This window comes from Trachypithecus francoisi, unplaced genomic scaffold (genome assembly GCF_009764315.1).
Source record: "Trachypithecus francoisi isolate TF-2019V2 unplaced genomic scaffold, Tfra_2.0 Lachesis_group2, whole genome shotgun sequence".
Classification (NCBI taxonomy): domain Eukaryota; kingdom Metazoa; phylum Chordata; class Mammalia; order Primates; family Cercopithecidae; genus Trachypithecus; species Trachypithecus francoisi.
This window is the reverse complement of record NW_022681465.1, coordinates 138263630-138278818: the sequence shown is the minus strand read 5'-3', so window position 1 is coordinate 138278818 and position 15189 is coordinate 138263630. Positions and strand designations below refer to the sequence as shown.

Sequence of the window (15189 nt, the reverse complement as noted above, 5' to 3'; positions counted from 1 at the left end):
CAGTAGAATGAGCTGCCCCGAAAGGCTGTGTGTTCTCAGTCATGACTATGAAACCATAGCTGGAAGACCACTTGGCAGGAATACTGTCCTGTGACTGTAGCCAGAGATGAAGGATAGAAAGGACTGAAGACCATTCCAGCTCAGAGATGTGAAAACATTTGGCCACCAGGGGACTCCAAATGACAACACATAAGAAGGTATCTGTGGTTTTCACCAGTGCTTTATTTTGTGGAAAGCAATAATTACATTGTATTTCTCCAAACTTTAGGAGATTGGAAAATGATGGAGGGTCTGCAGAGGTGGGTCCTGGGGGTGGGCAGCTCTCAGTTAACCAAATACAGAGGGATATAAGTTTTAAGAGTGGGATTTGAAATTGGCAAGAGGTCCCTAGATAATTTCCTATATCACTTGAAAAGTTAAGTCACTTCATCATCCTAGATCTAGAGAGTAACATCCACTTCCACTGCAAACCGCACAAATAGCTACAATGAACTGGAAGAAGAAAGGAATGCTCAGAGCTTCCACCTACACAGAACTCAATTCTATCTCCTAATTACAGATAGACACACTTTGTATATATAAGCTCCAGGGTTAGAAGGTGCAGGAAAAAATAGACATACCTGGCCTAGGAGAGATTGTGGTCTCATAGGGAGTTAAGAAAAGCAGTCAATATGGGGTGTGATCAGTGCTATGGCAAGAGGAGCACATTAAAACTCATTGAAAATCTGGGAAGAAAGCTTACTTCCAGCAGTAGGCATCCAGTGGAGCAAGAGAATCTGATGAAAGCTACGGACCCATTTTGCATGCAATTTCAGGGATTTATAAACTCCTTGAAGCTCAATTATCAGTCTTCTCTAAGGCTCCTGGCTCTGACAGTAAAATGCCCAGATCTAATCTACCTTGCCCACCTTATTTTACCAATGGAGAAACTAAAGCTCGGGAGAGGGAAGCTTCCAACTCAGGGTCACTCCCAGCCCCAGTGTTTTTCCCACCAAGTCATTCGTGCTCACATACTTTGGTTCCACTTTCCTTTCTCACATTTTCACTCACACTTATCCTTAAGTATGGCATGCCTTCCCCTTCTATCCAAAACCTGCCTGTCTTTCAAGGTCCAGACTTGATCTGGAGTGACCAGGCTCCATCTCAGGTCCTCACCTGTTTGTTCTATGTGCCATCCCTTCTTTCCCCAAGGCAGATCAGTGACATTTCTCTTCTTACCCGTATTTTAGTCATTCCATTTGCTGCCTCAAGTGCAACTGTTTTCTGTTCACTTTAAAAAACTCATACGGAAATTCTGAGGACCTCTGAAAATGCCCGTTTTTCCTGGTAATAGTAATAATAGCAGCCCTAAGGAGCCAAGTGGAATGTATTTTACTATCCAAGTAGTTTGGCCCAACTTGAGAGAGGAGGTTTGCCTAGACTGCTAGAAGTAAAGCTTTGATCAGCTAAAAGCTTTCCAAGGAACCTAAGAAAGCAGCGGTGCCCTAATCTACAAAGTCTTAGCTTTGGCATTCTCTATTTACCAAAACAGTAAATCAACTTACAGGTCTAGTATCAGGCCTCAGAGGTAAGAGGATGCAACCCTTTCATCCCTCTCCTTTGACTCCTACTTAAGGTCTGTGCTATATCATTCTCTTCAGTGAATGAACTCTTGGTTCTCAGAGATCAAGATACCTAATCAACCCCTTCACCCTGGCAATGGGGACAAGGAGGCTCGGAGAAAAGGCGGCACTTGCTCAGGTTCAGAACCCACAATCTGGTTCCAGTTTGGATGCTCTAACTACCACCATGTACTTTAAAATCCTCATTTCTACTAAGACAGGTTCACTAACAGAGCCCAGAACAGGCCAGGGGATGTGTTTGGGGAAGGAACTCACGATAGCCTTGGTGTTTTTCTCAGTCCGGTCTTTGGCAAGGTTAAAACCACAGCTGGGACAAATCCGAGGTTTGTGCCTGTTGGTGTAGACATAGCTACAAGAGGGATTCTTGCACTTTCCCCGGCCTCTTGATGTAGCCAGGCCCAAATCCTAAAAAAGTAAGACCAATGTTCAATTCTACAAAAATTAAGTTAAACCTGGGCAGAGCCCAGAACCAGAATGAGCAGCTGCCAGTAAATCAGAGAAGAGAGTGGCAACTGCAAACTAGATTCAGCCTAACTTCAAGGGCCTTAACCTTTTTTCTGCAGTTAACCCTTTTACTTTTAATACAAGCTGTAAATTTTTGGCAAATCCAGTCCAGTCCTTCCCTATCTGTGAAACAAGAGAGTTGACTCTCAATGGTCAGAAACTCAAATGCCTTCAGGGTCCAGGCAGTTGGTGGAGTGAAGCAGGTCTGTTTAAACAAAGAGGGCTACAGACTGGTGACCTAAAGAGTTCAAGCCCTGCCTGAAGACAAACTGTGACTTATGGACTATTAAAGCTCAAAGCTCTAGCATCTAAGCTCCCATGACAAGTTACTAACTAATCAGCAGAAGAGAGGGTCTACTCAGGGGTAGTTCCCCCCAAATGGTAAATCTAGTTGCCTCCTGTAGCCAAAGGGAGTGGAGAGTGAAGGCATGGAGAAGGTAGTGATTATATTTAGGTCACAGGAAAAAGAAATCTGAGCACATCTCCAGGGGAAGAGACACATTCTCCTTAGGGATCTGGTCAGAGCAGACATTAACCCATCATACCGTGCTGTCTTGTTTGCTCCTGAATCCCCAGCACAGAGCTTGGCACAGAATATGTGCTCAAGAAATATTTTTTGAACAAATGAATGACCCTTTCTGAACCTGTCTGCCATTATGAGGCAAGAATTTTTAAAAATCTAGCTGTTCTCTCAAAATCTGTTCATCTTAATCAAATCAGCTAGAGAAACTGCCAAAAGACATCTGGCTGGTTGATACTTTAAGCATCAACAGAATTAGAGAATATTGAGAGTGACAGATGCCCCAAAGATGTCCAAACCAATGCAGCATTTTACAGACAGTGAAACTGAGGACCACAGAAGGAAAGAATCTTGCCCAGGGGCATACGGCATGCTAGCAGCAGAGCCAGAACTCCTTTTGGACCAGGTCTCTCAGCTGTCTAGCATTTACTTCCCTGCTCTATGCTGCCTGCCCTACAAAAGGGTGATCCCAGTGTCACACATTTGTCCTAGGATGTTAATATGTTTTATGTTAAAAAATAAAGGGAAAACCCCTGTGGGAAACACTAGGCTAAACAAAATAAGCTGCTTTACTAAAGTACTTCTCTATTTTACTTTAAGATAGTAGTGTTGAACTGGACTCTGTTTTAGGGAGAAAAAGGCAACGTCGCCTAAACGTAACTGTGGAACACCCTTTCTAAGCTAAAAGGTTCCAAGACTGCTAAATGTTAAATCTGGACTGGATTCTCATTTCTGGCAGCTCTCAATAAAAATACACTCATCTCAGCTGTCCTACACTTTATAAATATCACCTGGAAAGAGACCAAAACAACCCAGCAGATTCATCCAGTAGCTATCATTTGCATCAGGGATGGGATCTTCAGCATTAACAATCTATACCTGACCGCGTTCTCCCTCCCAGCTACCACCACCCTCTTCCCGAGCCTCCTACTGACCTTCAACCACAAAATCAAGACAACCTCCATGTCAACCCACCACCACCTAGCTGCATACTTACCAATGTGACAGTGCAGCTGTACTTATATGGAGGAAACATATCAGGCTTGACCTCCACAACTTTCACCTGAGAAGTCCTGTTGGATGGGCCACTTGGTAGCTGTGGATCAGAACAAATTGTTTAGTGCCTTTGAACCTTAGCCAAACTCCTGAGGTCCCATGTCCCGAAACAACTTCAGGGAATGCTTTCCCAGGGAATTTGTAGAGCTATTCTCCAAATGAGCCCTCTGGACTGCCAGCTGGCAGTCGCCGGTCCACCAAAGGCTGAGTGTCATGTTCAAGTCCAGGGCTTGCCACAGGCTTCTGTGCAATTTCTAATACCATGTATTAGAAACACCATGAATCAGATGTGCAACTACTATTGAGTTATAAAAGCACATAATAGCTTTTATACATACAAATACATGGTTGAACAACTTTGCATAGAAAGATGTCTGAAAGACTATTCACTAAAATGTCACAGGGTAAGAGGACAATCATAGTTGTTCCTCCCTCTTTACCACTGTCTACAAAATTTTCTTTCTTTCTTTCTTTTTTTTTTGTAGCGATGTGGGTCTCACTATGTTGCCCAGGCTGGTCTTAAACTGCTGGACTCAAGCAATCCTCCCACCTCAGCCTCCCAAAGTGCTGGGATTAGAGGCATGAGCCTCAAATGTTTGATAAGGAATGTATATTTTACTTATATAGCTAAAAAAAGAGAAGATAAAGCAAACAAAATTAAAATTATTCTATAATAATGAATTTAAGTTGATTTTCAAAGTACCTGTTTACTGGTTTAAGACTAGTAAAAGAGTTTGTGGCTTTTAACAAATACCCAATGTCACCAATCAAAAGGAAACTATTTATAGAGAAGACTGGGGTTGACCCAAGTAACAGAGTGTATATGAAGGAATCTAGGGGCTGGAAATCTACAAAACTACCGACACTAACCAGATACCTTCCTTCTACACCGCAAGATCCCACATACACCCAGAGCTGCCATATCTGTGTGGAAAATAAAATAATTCTCAAAGTAAAAGCCAGTTGATATTCCTGTCAGGGCAAATGTAAAACTGTTAAAGAAAGGCAGTTAACTGACAAAGAACACATGACAAGGAAGATGGCAGACCCGTTTTCCTATTCCAACCTGGTCCATGACACAAGTTTGCAAACTACAGGCCACAATCCAATGAGGGGTCATAACATTAATTTAATGGGTTGAAACCAGCATTTTGCAAATACGAATGAGAAAAAAACAAAATGACTGCATATAGTAAGGGCACAGCTTCATTAAACCTTTAGTATATATGTTTACTGGGCAGTAATATAAAAATAGGCCTGTTACTGAGGGTCAAGATTAAAAGCTTGAAAAATGCTAGCTAAGGACACTTTGATAGATCCTTTTATAGCTCACAAGTATGACGATCTGGTATTCACACACATGGGTGAGATGTGCCTCCCTCAAACCTCATTATAATGTTAGCACATTACCCATTTGACATGGAAAAAAAAAAACTTGATAATTATTCTACCTACATACAGCTAAAAACAAACAAACCCCACTAATCCATGGAATCTGGACACCCAGAAAATTTTTAATATCTGTATCACTAAATGAAGTGAAAATATAAGCCACAAACTAGTATATGGAGTAAGAGCCAAGTTTCTGATTTTTAAAAAATTGTATTAAAAAATAAACACACACAAATTCAGGAAAAGACCTGAAAGCATATCGGATGGTCATTCTGGGTGGCAGGATCATAAGGGACTTTTCTTTCTCCTTTACCTGAATTTTCTTTATTTTCTACAATCATGCATTCATTTTTAAAAGGAAGCTAAAGAGACATGACAACTAAATGTTAATATCTGATCCTAGACTGGATCTTAGACTGGAGAAAAATATGCCATGTAAAGGAACTGTCCTAGAATGGGAGAGGCTTTAAAAATATACAATAAAACAAAAAAAGACACTGGGTGAGGTGGCTAATGCCTGTAATCCCAGTACTTTGGGAGGCCAAGGAGGGAGAATTGCTTAAGGCCAGGAGTTTGAGATCAGCCTGGGCAACACAGCAAGAGACCCCATCTCTACAAAAAAAAAATTTAAAAATTAGCTTGGTATGGTGGTGCCTGCCTGTGTACCCAGCTACTCAGGAGGCTGAGTTGGGAGGATTCCTTGAGCCTAGGAGTTCGAGGCAGAAGTGAGCTATGATTGCACCACTGCACTCCGGCCTGGGCAACACAGCAAGACCTTGTTTCTGGGGGGGGAAAAAAATATATATATATATATAAAATTGGGTCTGTGAAAAGAAAATAAATCGTGGGGCCCCCACATCACTAAGCTAAAGGGAAAAGTCAAGCTGGGAACTGCTTAGGGACAACCTGCCTCCCATTCTATTCAAAGTCACCCTCTGCTCACTGAGATAAATGCATATCTGACTGCATCCTTTGGAGAGGCTAATCAGAAACTCAGAAGGATGCGACCACTTGTGTCTTATCTACCTACGACCTAGAAGCCCCCTCCCTGCTTTGAGTCTTCCTGCCTTTGCTTCAAGTTGTCCTGCCTTTCCAGACTGAACCAATGTTCATCTTGTGTATGTTGATTGATGTCTCCCTAGAATGTATAAAACCAAACTGCTATGACTACCTTGGGCAGATGTCATCAGGACCTCCCGAGGGTGTGTCCCAGGTGCATGTCCTCAATTTTGGCAAAATAAGCTTTCTAAATTAACTGAGACCTGTCTCAGATTTTCAGGGCTCACAGGTCAAACTGACACAATTTGGAATATGAATGGGAGAGTAAAGGTATGCATCAATGTTTCAGTAAAAGAATATCCCTATTCTAGGCTGGACACAGTGGCTCACGCCTGTAATCCCAGCACTTTGGGAGGCTGAGGTGTGTGGATCACTTGAGGTCAGGAGTTCAAGGCCAGCCCGGCCAACATGGTGAAACCCCATCTCTACCAACAATAAAAAAGTTAGCCGGGCGTGGTGGTGTGCTCCTGAAATCCCAGCTACTCAGGAGAGGCTGAGGCAGCAAAATCACTTGAACCCAGGAGGTGGAGGCTGCAGTGAGCTAAGATTGTGCCACTGCACTCCAGCCTAGGTCACAGAGCGAGACCCCGCCACCAAAAAAAAAAAAAAAAAAAAAAAGAATATCCCTATTCTTATGAAATACACAAACAAGCATAAAGGCATAACTTACCCTATAATGTGTATTTTACACACATGCACGTGTACACACCCACACATGGTGGGGGGAACACACACGAACAAAAAAGATAAAGCAAAATGGGCTAATACATTAACAATAGGTCACTCTAGGTAAAGAGTATATGGGTGTTCTCTGTACTATTTTTATTTTTGCGACTTTTTTCTGTTATAAATTATTTCTAAGTAAAAGGTTTAAAAACATGTATTCACTTCATAAAAAGAAATTACTTAAAAAATAGACAAATCATTCATGTTAATCTCCTCCCAGAGGTCTGCCAACGTGTAAGAATTGGGATCTGCCTTTACCTATAGTTTTGATACATTAAATGGCAGCAGCCAGACCCTCAAACAGCTCCCACTCCGGAAAATGGGTCTTACCTTCACCTCACCAGGGCCAGATGGCTGTTGAATGGGCTGGCCCAGCTGCTTCAGTGTGCTTGGCTTCAGACCACAAGTCCTCACAGAGGGAGTCTTATCTGAGAGAACCAGGAGCCAAACTGGTGACTTCAGTGCATTCAGAGTCTCCCCAAGTCTCTATGTCCATTCTCAACCCCCTACTCCTATCCCTTTCCCATCAGACAGCACCCCTATCCCAGGTATGCCCCAGCCCTTACCACTCAGGGAAAAGGCCTGCCTGGCCCTGGGCAGTCCCATGCTGCTGCCTCGCCCCACATTAACTGGGGCTGGCAAAATCGCTCTCATGGGTCTTGCTGCAGCCAGTAATGAGGGCTTGCCCCGTGCTCTGCCTTTAAGCTCTGGAGCTCTGGACCCAGGGGTAAGCAGGTCAACTCTGAAAAGAATAAGAAGAGAAATCTGGAAATTCGGGAACAAAGGGAAGAAAACCAAAGTGTAATCTCTATATAGTGCTTTATTAGAGGATAGTATTGGGGTTCAGCTATCAAGCTTTAGACAGATTGAGTTCAAATTCAACCACTAAATAAATGTGTGGCCCGGGGCAAGTAATTTCATTCTTCTGTTAACTTCAAGTTTCTAACGTGTAAAATGGAACAGTAATTACCTATACGTTATGGAGTCACTGCGAAGACAAAGAAGTGTAAAACAATGTCTATAGCATGTAATGCCAATCGCTATTATAGCTATAACATTTAATCTACCTCTAGTTAGAGCATATACTTATGACAGCAGCTTAGAGAACCTAGAGAACAGAGTCCATGTTTGCTTCATCTTTGCAGCACCAATGTTGAGCACAGGGCCTGCACTGCAGAAGGCCTCAATAAACATTTGCTAAAGTGATTTACACGTCTCAAACAAAAGTTCTAAAGTGCACAGCTTCACCCTTTAAATATACAAAACCATCGCCAAAGTATATTGCCACATCATTTTTTAAAAAAAAAGCAAGATGGGGCCAGGTGCAGTAGCTCACACCTGTAATCCCAGCACTTTGGGAGGCCGAGGTGGGCAGATCACAAGGTCAGGAGATCAAGACCATCCTGGCTAATACGGTGAAACCCTGTCTCTACTAAAAATACAAAAAATTAGCTGCGTGTGGTGGCGGGCGCCTGTAGTCCCAGCTACTCGGAAGGCTGAGGCAGAATGGCGTGAACCCGGGAGGCGGAGCTTGCAGTGAAACGAGATGGCACCACTGCACTCCAGCCTGGGCGACAGAACGAGATTCCATTCCAAAAAAAAAGCAAGATGTATTTGGGGGGCCAAGGCGGGTGGATCACCTGAGCCCAGGAGTTCGAGACCAATCTGGGCAACATGGCAAAACCCCATCTCTACAAAAAAAAATACAAAAATTAGCCAGGTGTGGTAGTGCGTGCCTGTAGTCCCAGCTACTCAAGAGGCTGAGATGGGAAGATCGACTGAGCCCGGGAGGGTGAGGCTTCAGGGAGCTGTGTTCGCGCCACTGCACTCCAGCCTGAATGACGAAGTGAGACCCTGTCTCAAAACAATAAAAATAAACATAAAAATAAAAAACAAGATGTAGAAGTATGTTGTGCTATGATTTGTGTTTAAAAAAAAAAGTGGGAAAAATATATATACATACACACATACATATTTGTATACAAGGTATACAAGGCATTCTTATTTTTCCAGGAAAAGCCAGCCAAAGTTAAAAATGGAATTGGCTCCTGGTGTCCACTGCGGGCACAACTGTTAACAGTTGAGAACCACTGATACAAATAAGGGTCTTCAGTTACAAGAACACAACTTCCTCAGGGAAGGGATATACGCAGAATCAATTAAGGAGGAAAAGGGGAGAAAAAGATAGTGACTGCCTCCGACTTATAAGGTACTCAGTTACATGTTTTATACACAATCTTCAGTTTGTATAGTCAGCCTGTGAGGAAGAGATTTTCTAATACCCAACTCAAGATTTTTCAGAGGAGAGAACTGAGGTCAACAGACATGAAGTGACAATGCCCAAGGTCAAACAGAAGCCAGAAACAGTTGGAACCAGTACTGAGTTCTCTGACCATCAGGCCAGAACTATTTCTACAGGATGCTTTCATAAAGCTTCTCTTTCCAAATCCAGTATCCAGGACTGGTAACTCACAGTTTTAATACTGCCCAGAGCCTGTGCCAACAAGACTCTAATAACTGCTTTAGGGAGACTGACAAGAAGAGATGTGTAAGTAATCTGACAGCACTACATGGATAGCAGAGTCCGGGGGAAGGGACAATCTTGATATATCTCTAGGCCTTGGTTTCTGTATCTCTAAAACAGGAAGCACTGCCTGGGCTCTGCTGCCTCTCTTAGGCATGCTGTAAGGACATGGAATAAAACAAACATGGGGCATTTCCAAAGCTGTTATTTTAAATACAACTCTATATTATACAAACACATTGACTTACCCTGTAGGTTTTTTAGGAGCAGGGAGTGGACTGGAGGTGCTTGTCCCCTCAGATGGTGTTGGTATGTCTGCTCCAGGACTGTCATTGTCAGCGGTCCCCAGAGTGACCTCAGGCTGCACACCACTTCTGACGACTGGTGTCTTAGTGACTGCTGTACCACGATTCCCAGGAGCTTCCTTAACCAAAACATGGGCATCGGAGATGATCACTTCCTCCCACTCACTCTCCTCACCTACTTCTCTGGGAGGAGCTACATTCAGGAGCTGGCTTACAGCTTCCGAATTCTCCAGAGTCAGTTTGGAGGCATTTTCCTTAGAGGAATTTTGCTCAGTGGTGATAGGTTGCTGATTTCTTTTCACCACAGAGCCTTTGGAAGAGACACCAGAAGCCAATTCCACTTTTACTTTGGCTGGCTTTTCCTAGAAAAATAAGAATACCTTGTATACATAAGGCATTTTACAGTTGATGACATTCACAAACATTCTCTCATTTGATCATTTTAATAACATATGGGCAACAAATATGGAAACCAAGGTCCATGAAAGGAAGAAGTTAACTTAAGGTCTCAAGTGTAAAACTAGCCTGAATCTAAGTCTTCCGGCTACAGGTTCCTTTCACTATAGTATTAAATGCCTTCATCTGCATAAAGCTATTCATCTTCTAATGAATTCTTATTGAAAAGCCTCTCCAGGTTTCATCAACCAAATGTCGGCATTTTTTAGTTTTACATTTAGTTTGACATTATTCAAAGCCTACTTCTCTATGTCTAGAGAGAGGGTGACATACTGCCACACAGGAACTAAAAGTCCTAAGTTGTTCACCCTGGTGGTCCTTTTATGAGATTCAGTTAATCCCAGTGTGGCCACAACCTCATGTGGACAGATTCAAATTTTCCCACCTCCTTTGGGAAAAATTCTATTTTTTGTCCCAGATTCTTTAAGGTGAGTGTTAAGAATGACTTACACATATGTCACATACTTTGCACTGGATCAAATTAACTCATGCATTATCATGTGCTATAAATACTCAAACTCACTAAAAATGGCAGCCGCTATTTTAGCTAGACCTGGTTTTAAAAAGCCCTTGGTGTCTCAGCTTTTATCCAATTAGCACTGCAGTGGAAATAACAGTATTACATACACACCCGCACACTTTAAAAAAATGTTTTTAAATAGTGGTTGTCTCTGGAATAGGTTTCAGAAAGGTTTTCTACCCACCATGCATATCCTGAAGGGCACTGTAAACTAGGAAACATAAAGGCTGGGTTCTATCAAGCTTAGCTTCACTCCTAATTAGTTATGTGGTGCAAGGCAAGCTTCAATTGAATCCTCATTCCCCCTTATGAAATAGCAAAGGGTTGGGCTCTCAGTGTTTGTCAACAGGAGCCAGACAGCATTTTGGGTGACCTAATTCTTTAGTGTGGAGGACCTCCCTGCACATTACAGAAGTTTAGTGTCTGTGCCAATGTCATTAAATTTCAATATGATTTATCTCCCAATAGCCTACTACCTCAAAACCCCTCAACATTTCCAAAGCCATCTGCACACTGCACTTCTAGTTCAGAACCAGTAACAGCCAGGCGCCATGGCTTATGCCTGTGATCCTAAGTCTTTGGGAAACTGAGGCAAGAGGATCGCCTGAGCCCAGGAGTTCAAGACCACTTTGGGAAACATGGCAAGACCACATCTCTACAAACAAACAAACAAACAAACAAAATTAGCCAGGCATGGTGGTATGCAGCCTGTGTTCCTATGTTCCCAGCTACTAGAGAGGCTGAGGTGGTAGGATCACTTGACCCCAGGAGGCTGAGGCTGCAGTGAGCTGTATTCACACCTGGATGACAGAGCGAGACCCTGTCCCGGTCTGGGGAAAAAAAAACAAAAAAAAAGAGCCAGTAACAGGTGACCTCTTAAGAGCTCTTTAGTAAAGCATTCTCAGATTCTAAAAGAGTGAGTTAACATGACGAGAAATGCCAAGTCAAGTGCACAGAGTTTATTTACTGCAGGAGAGAGAAAATTTAGCAGAAAAACAGGAGACTAAACTCATTTCTTGAGATAAGATCTTTGAGCAAACACTGCCTACTAAGTAGGCTATTTTAGACAAAAATCACTGCAGAAAGATCGGCTAATTTAAGCAATCTGAGCAAAACAACTCTACCTGGTGATCTCACATTTCATTAACTCAGCCTACTCATTTTAGATGTTACTTTCAAAATTTAAGGTAAATAAAACAGACTACAGGCTCAGAGAGACCTCAGTTGCTGCCATCGGAAGGCCTTAAGAATGAAGCCTTGAGCTAAACAGCCTTATATACTATCTTTTGTTTTATTCAATTCATTGAGAACTATGGCACATATTTCTTGGGCTAACTTTAGCCAGTATGAACTCTAGAACAATACAACAAAAGGCGAGTCATTTCCTGGCTGGCACAAACACACTTGGAGCTTTTAGAGACAAATTATACTTGCTGCTTCAAAAATCAGAATTCAAGAAATTTTATTAATAGATCAAGGGTGTCCAATTTTGGCTTCCCTGGGCCACATTGGAAGAACTGTCTTGAGTCACACATAAAATACACTAACAATAGCTGATGAGCTTAAAAAAATAAAAATAAAATAATCACACACACAAAAATATCGTAATGTTTTGCTCTTTGAGGAAGACACGGTCGTAGGTGGTGCAGAGCTGCGGTCCGCCCGCTCCTGCCCGCTCCTGCTCCTGACTCACCGCTGTTCTCTCTCGCCAAGGAACAAGTCGGTCAGGAAGCCCGCTGCAGCCAAGGCTTTTAAAGACACCGGAAAAACACCCATGGAGCTGGAGGTGGCAATTCACCGAACTCAAATCATTCTAACGAGCTGCAACATAAAAGCCCTGGAGAAGATGTGTGCTGACTTGATCAGAGGAGCAAAGGAAAAGAATCTCAGTGAAAGGATCAGTTCGAATGCCTACCAAGACTTTGAGAATCACTACAAGAAAAATTTGTGGTCAAGGTTCTGAGACACAGGAATGTTTCCATAGGAGAATCCACAAACAACTAATTGACTTGCACAGTCCTTCTGAAATTAAGCAGATTACTTCCATCAGTACTGAGCCAGGAGTTGAAATGGAAGTCACCACTACAGATGCTTAAGTCAACTATTTTAATACATTGATCACCAGTTGTTAAAAAACAAAAAATCTCAATGTTTTAAGATAGTTTATGCATTTGTGTTGGGCTTCATTCAAAGCCATCCTGGGCCACGGATTGGACAAGCTTGTCTAACATTCTGCAGCTAAACAGCATAGAAATGCCTGAGAAGTGTGGTTTAGTGGAAAAGGCAATGGGATAATTAGCTGTGTGAATTTAGTAAGTCGCTTTTCTAAAATCTATTTTTCCTCAGCTGGAAACTCAAAAGAGTTGAAGTAGTTGATAATCAAAGTCAATTTTATTTCTAAAATTCTAAGTGCACTGATGGTAAAATGTTACCTATCTTCTCTCACTTATTCTGTTTCTATAAGCTTTAGAGATCACAGTATCTACTCTTTACATGGTAATTCTTGCAAAATACATTGGCAAATTCTGACTTAGCAAGTCAAGATGGGGGGAGGTAGCTAAGAAAAAAATTGTTTTCATGCCATCAGCTTGATCTTAGTAAGAGAACCATGGCTCTAAAGTTTTTCAGGCTGGGCACTGTGGCTCACACATGTAATCCCAACACTTTGTGAGGCCAAGGCAGGTGGAATCACTTGAAGCCAGGAGTCGGACACCAGCCTGGTCAACACGGTGAAACCCCATTTTTACTAAAAATACAAAAAAACCTAGCTGGCTGTGGTGGCACATGCTTGTAATCCCAGCTACTCAGGAGGCTGAGGCATAAGGATCATTTGAACCTGGGAGGTGGAAGCTGCAGTGAGCTGAGATCGTGCCATCCAGCCTGGGCAATACAGCAAGACTCTATCTTCAAAAAAAAACAGAAACAAAAACAGTTATTTCAGTTGAAGCCAGGTATGATGGTATGATGTCATATGCCTATAGTACCAGCTACTCAGGAAGCTGAGGCAGGAAGATCACTTGAGACCAGGAATTCGAAATGGGCCTAGGCAACATAGCAAGAGACTCTGTCTCAAAAAAAAAAGTTATTTCAATCAAAGTGGAAAGAAACCACACATACAAGAAATGAAAAAGCCAAAGTAAAAATAGCCTGCAGAAGGGACAAGCCCACAACGATCACTGACAGTCTTTCATGCACAAGCGCAGGAAATATGGTCATTTAAGAGACCTGCTTTGCATTGGTCAAGAAAGGCCAAGGCAAATTCTGACTACTATGCAGTTCAATCTCCCTACTGCAGCTAGAGAACTGCCTTTTTGGGGAATACAGTGGGAATACACTGATGGCTTCACAGAAGCACATCAGAGAAGATGGCACAAGAGCTTTACAAAACCTCCTGTGAGACATTAGCACTAGGTCCTTCCTGACCCTAGAAGTGACAACATGAAGAGCAATAGTAGGGCTAATAATTACATTGATGTCTATCATGATGATAGCAGGGCACTCACTGAAGATCTAATATATACCAGAAACGGTGCCATTTGGTCTATATGGATAATCTTATGTGACCCTGCTAACATCCCTAATGAAATAGGTACTAACTTCCATTTACAGATGAGACAAAACTGAAATCCAGAACAGATATAGATGTCTTGACCAAGATTACATAGTTAAAAACCTTGGGAAGTAGGGGTCTGAACTGAGGTAACTAACTCCAGAATTGTGTTCTCAATTATCCTGTTCTGTCTCCTGGAATTGGTGCTACCCCGAACTTAGCCAGAAGCGAAAACACTCATCCAGAGGGCAAAAGTCACCATCCCAGTATTTCTCAAAGAGATGTGAAAATTGCCCTGGAGAAATTTAAGGTATGTTGCTATAAGGTTTTTCTACACATAAGTTTGGACCATGCTGAGTTAAACATGTGATAATCACAATCCCAACCTAAGCAATTTTCACTAAAATAATGTCCTCTCTTTCCTTTTCTACTCACCCAAATTCTGTTGATTCTTCAAGACTCTCTCTCTTCTATAAAACCTTCCCTGTCTGTCCCAGGCCTTATAAATGTCTCTCCTCTCTGAACTAGGTGAGAATTTACTGCCTATTCCATCCATTTTAGCCCTTAAAATGTATAGTTTCATATAAAAAATGTGGCAAGTATGTATGTTTTATCTAGTGTGCGCCAAGCATACACAGGTGACAGCATGTTAAACGCAACTTCAAAAGGGCACAGCTGTGATGCTCATTTATTTCTTGAATGTCTTCTATGGGCAAAGGCTGTGGGGGATACCAAGGACATTAAGGAACTCACAATGTATCATAAACAGAAACACTGTTAACTGGCGATGAGTGTTAAATAAAAATGTTAAAGACACAGATATAGACATCTATATATATAGATAAGGGGATGACAGAAATAAGTAAATAAACATGGTGTAGTAGTTCATGGAAATTATGAAACAGGTAATATTTCTGAAGAATATTTAAAGGCATGCTATGTTAAATTTAAAAAA

The 15189-nt window shown here is 42.0% G+C and overlaps 1 protein-coding gene, 1 non-coding gene and 1 pseudogene across 5 annotated transcripts in view; 2 read left to right on the top strand and 1 right to left on the bottom strand.

The window, feature by feature from the left end:
• HMGXB3 (HMG-box containing 3) overlaps positions 1–15189 on the bottom strand; it is a 52088-nt gene that overhangs the window by 17920 nt on the left and 18979 nt on the right. For 3 of the 4 annotated variants that reach the window (XM_033180556.1, XM_033180557.1, XM_033180559.1), the window contains 5 exons: positions 9652–10070; positions 7446–7621; positions 7210–7307; positions 3644–3742; positions 1878–2027 (listed from right to left, as the gene is read on the bottom strand). In XM_033180556.1, coding sequence (XP_033036447.1) covers positions 1878–2027; positions 3644–3742; positions 7210–7307; positions 7446–7621; positions 9652–10070 — 942 coding nt within the window. The remainder of the gene's footprint in view (positions 1–1877; positions 2028–3643; positions 3743–7209; positions 7308–7445; positions 7622–9651; positions 10071–15189) is intronic. The other variant, XM_033180558.1, reaches the window with a different exon arrangement.
• Positions 5019–5122, top strand: LOC117066287. Its single transcript, XR_004430264.1, has one exon. It is a non-coding gene; the product is annotated as a small nucleolar RNA U13 (small nucleolar RNA).
• LOC117064650 lies at positions 12292–12780 on the top strand (annotated as a pseudogene).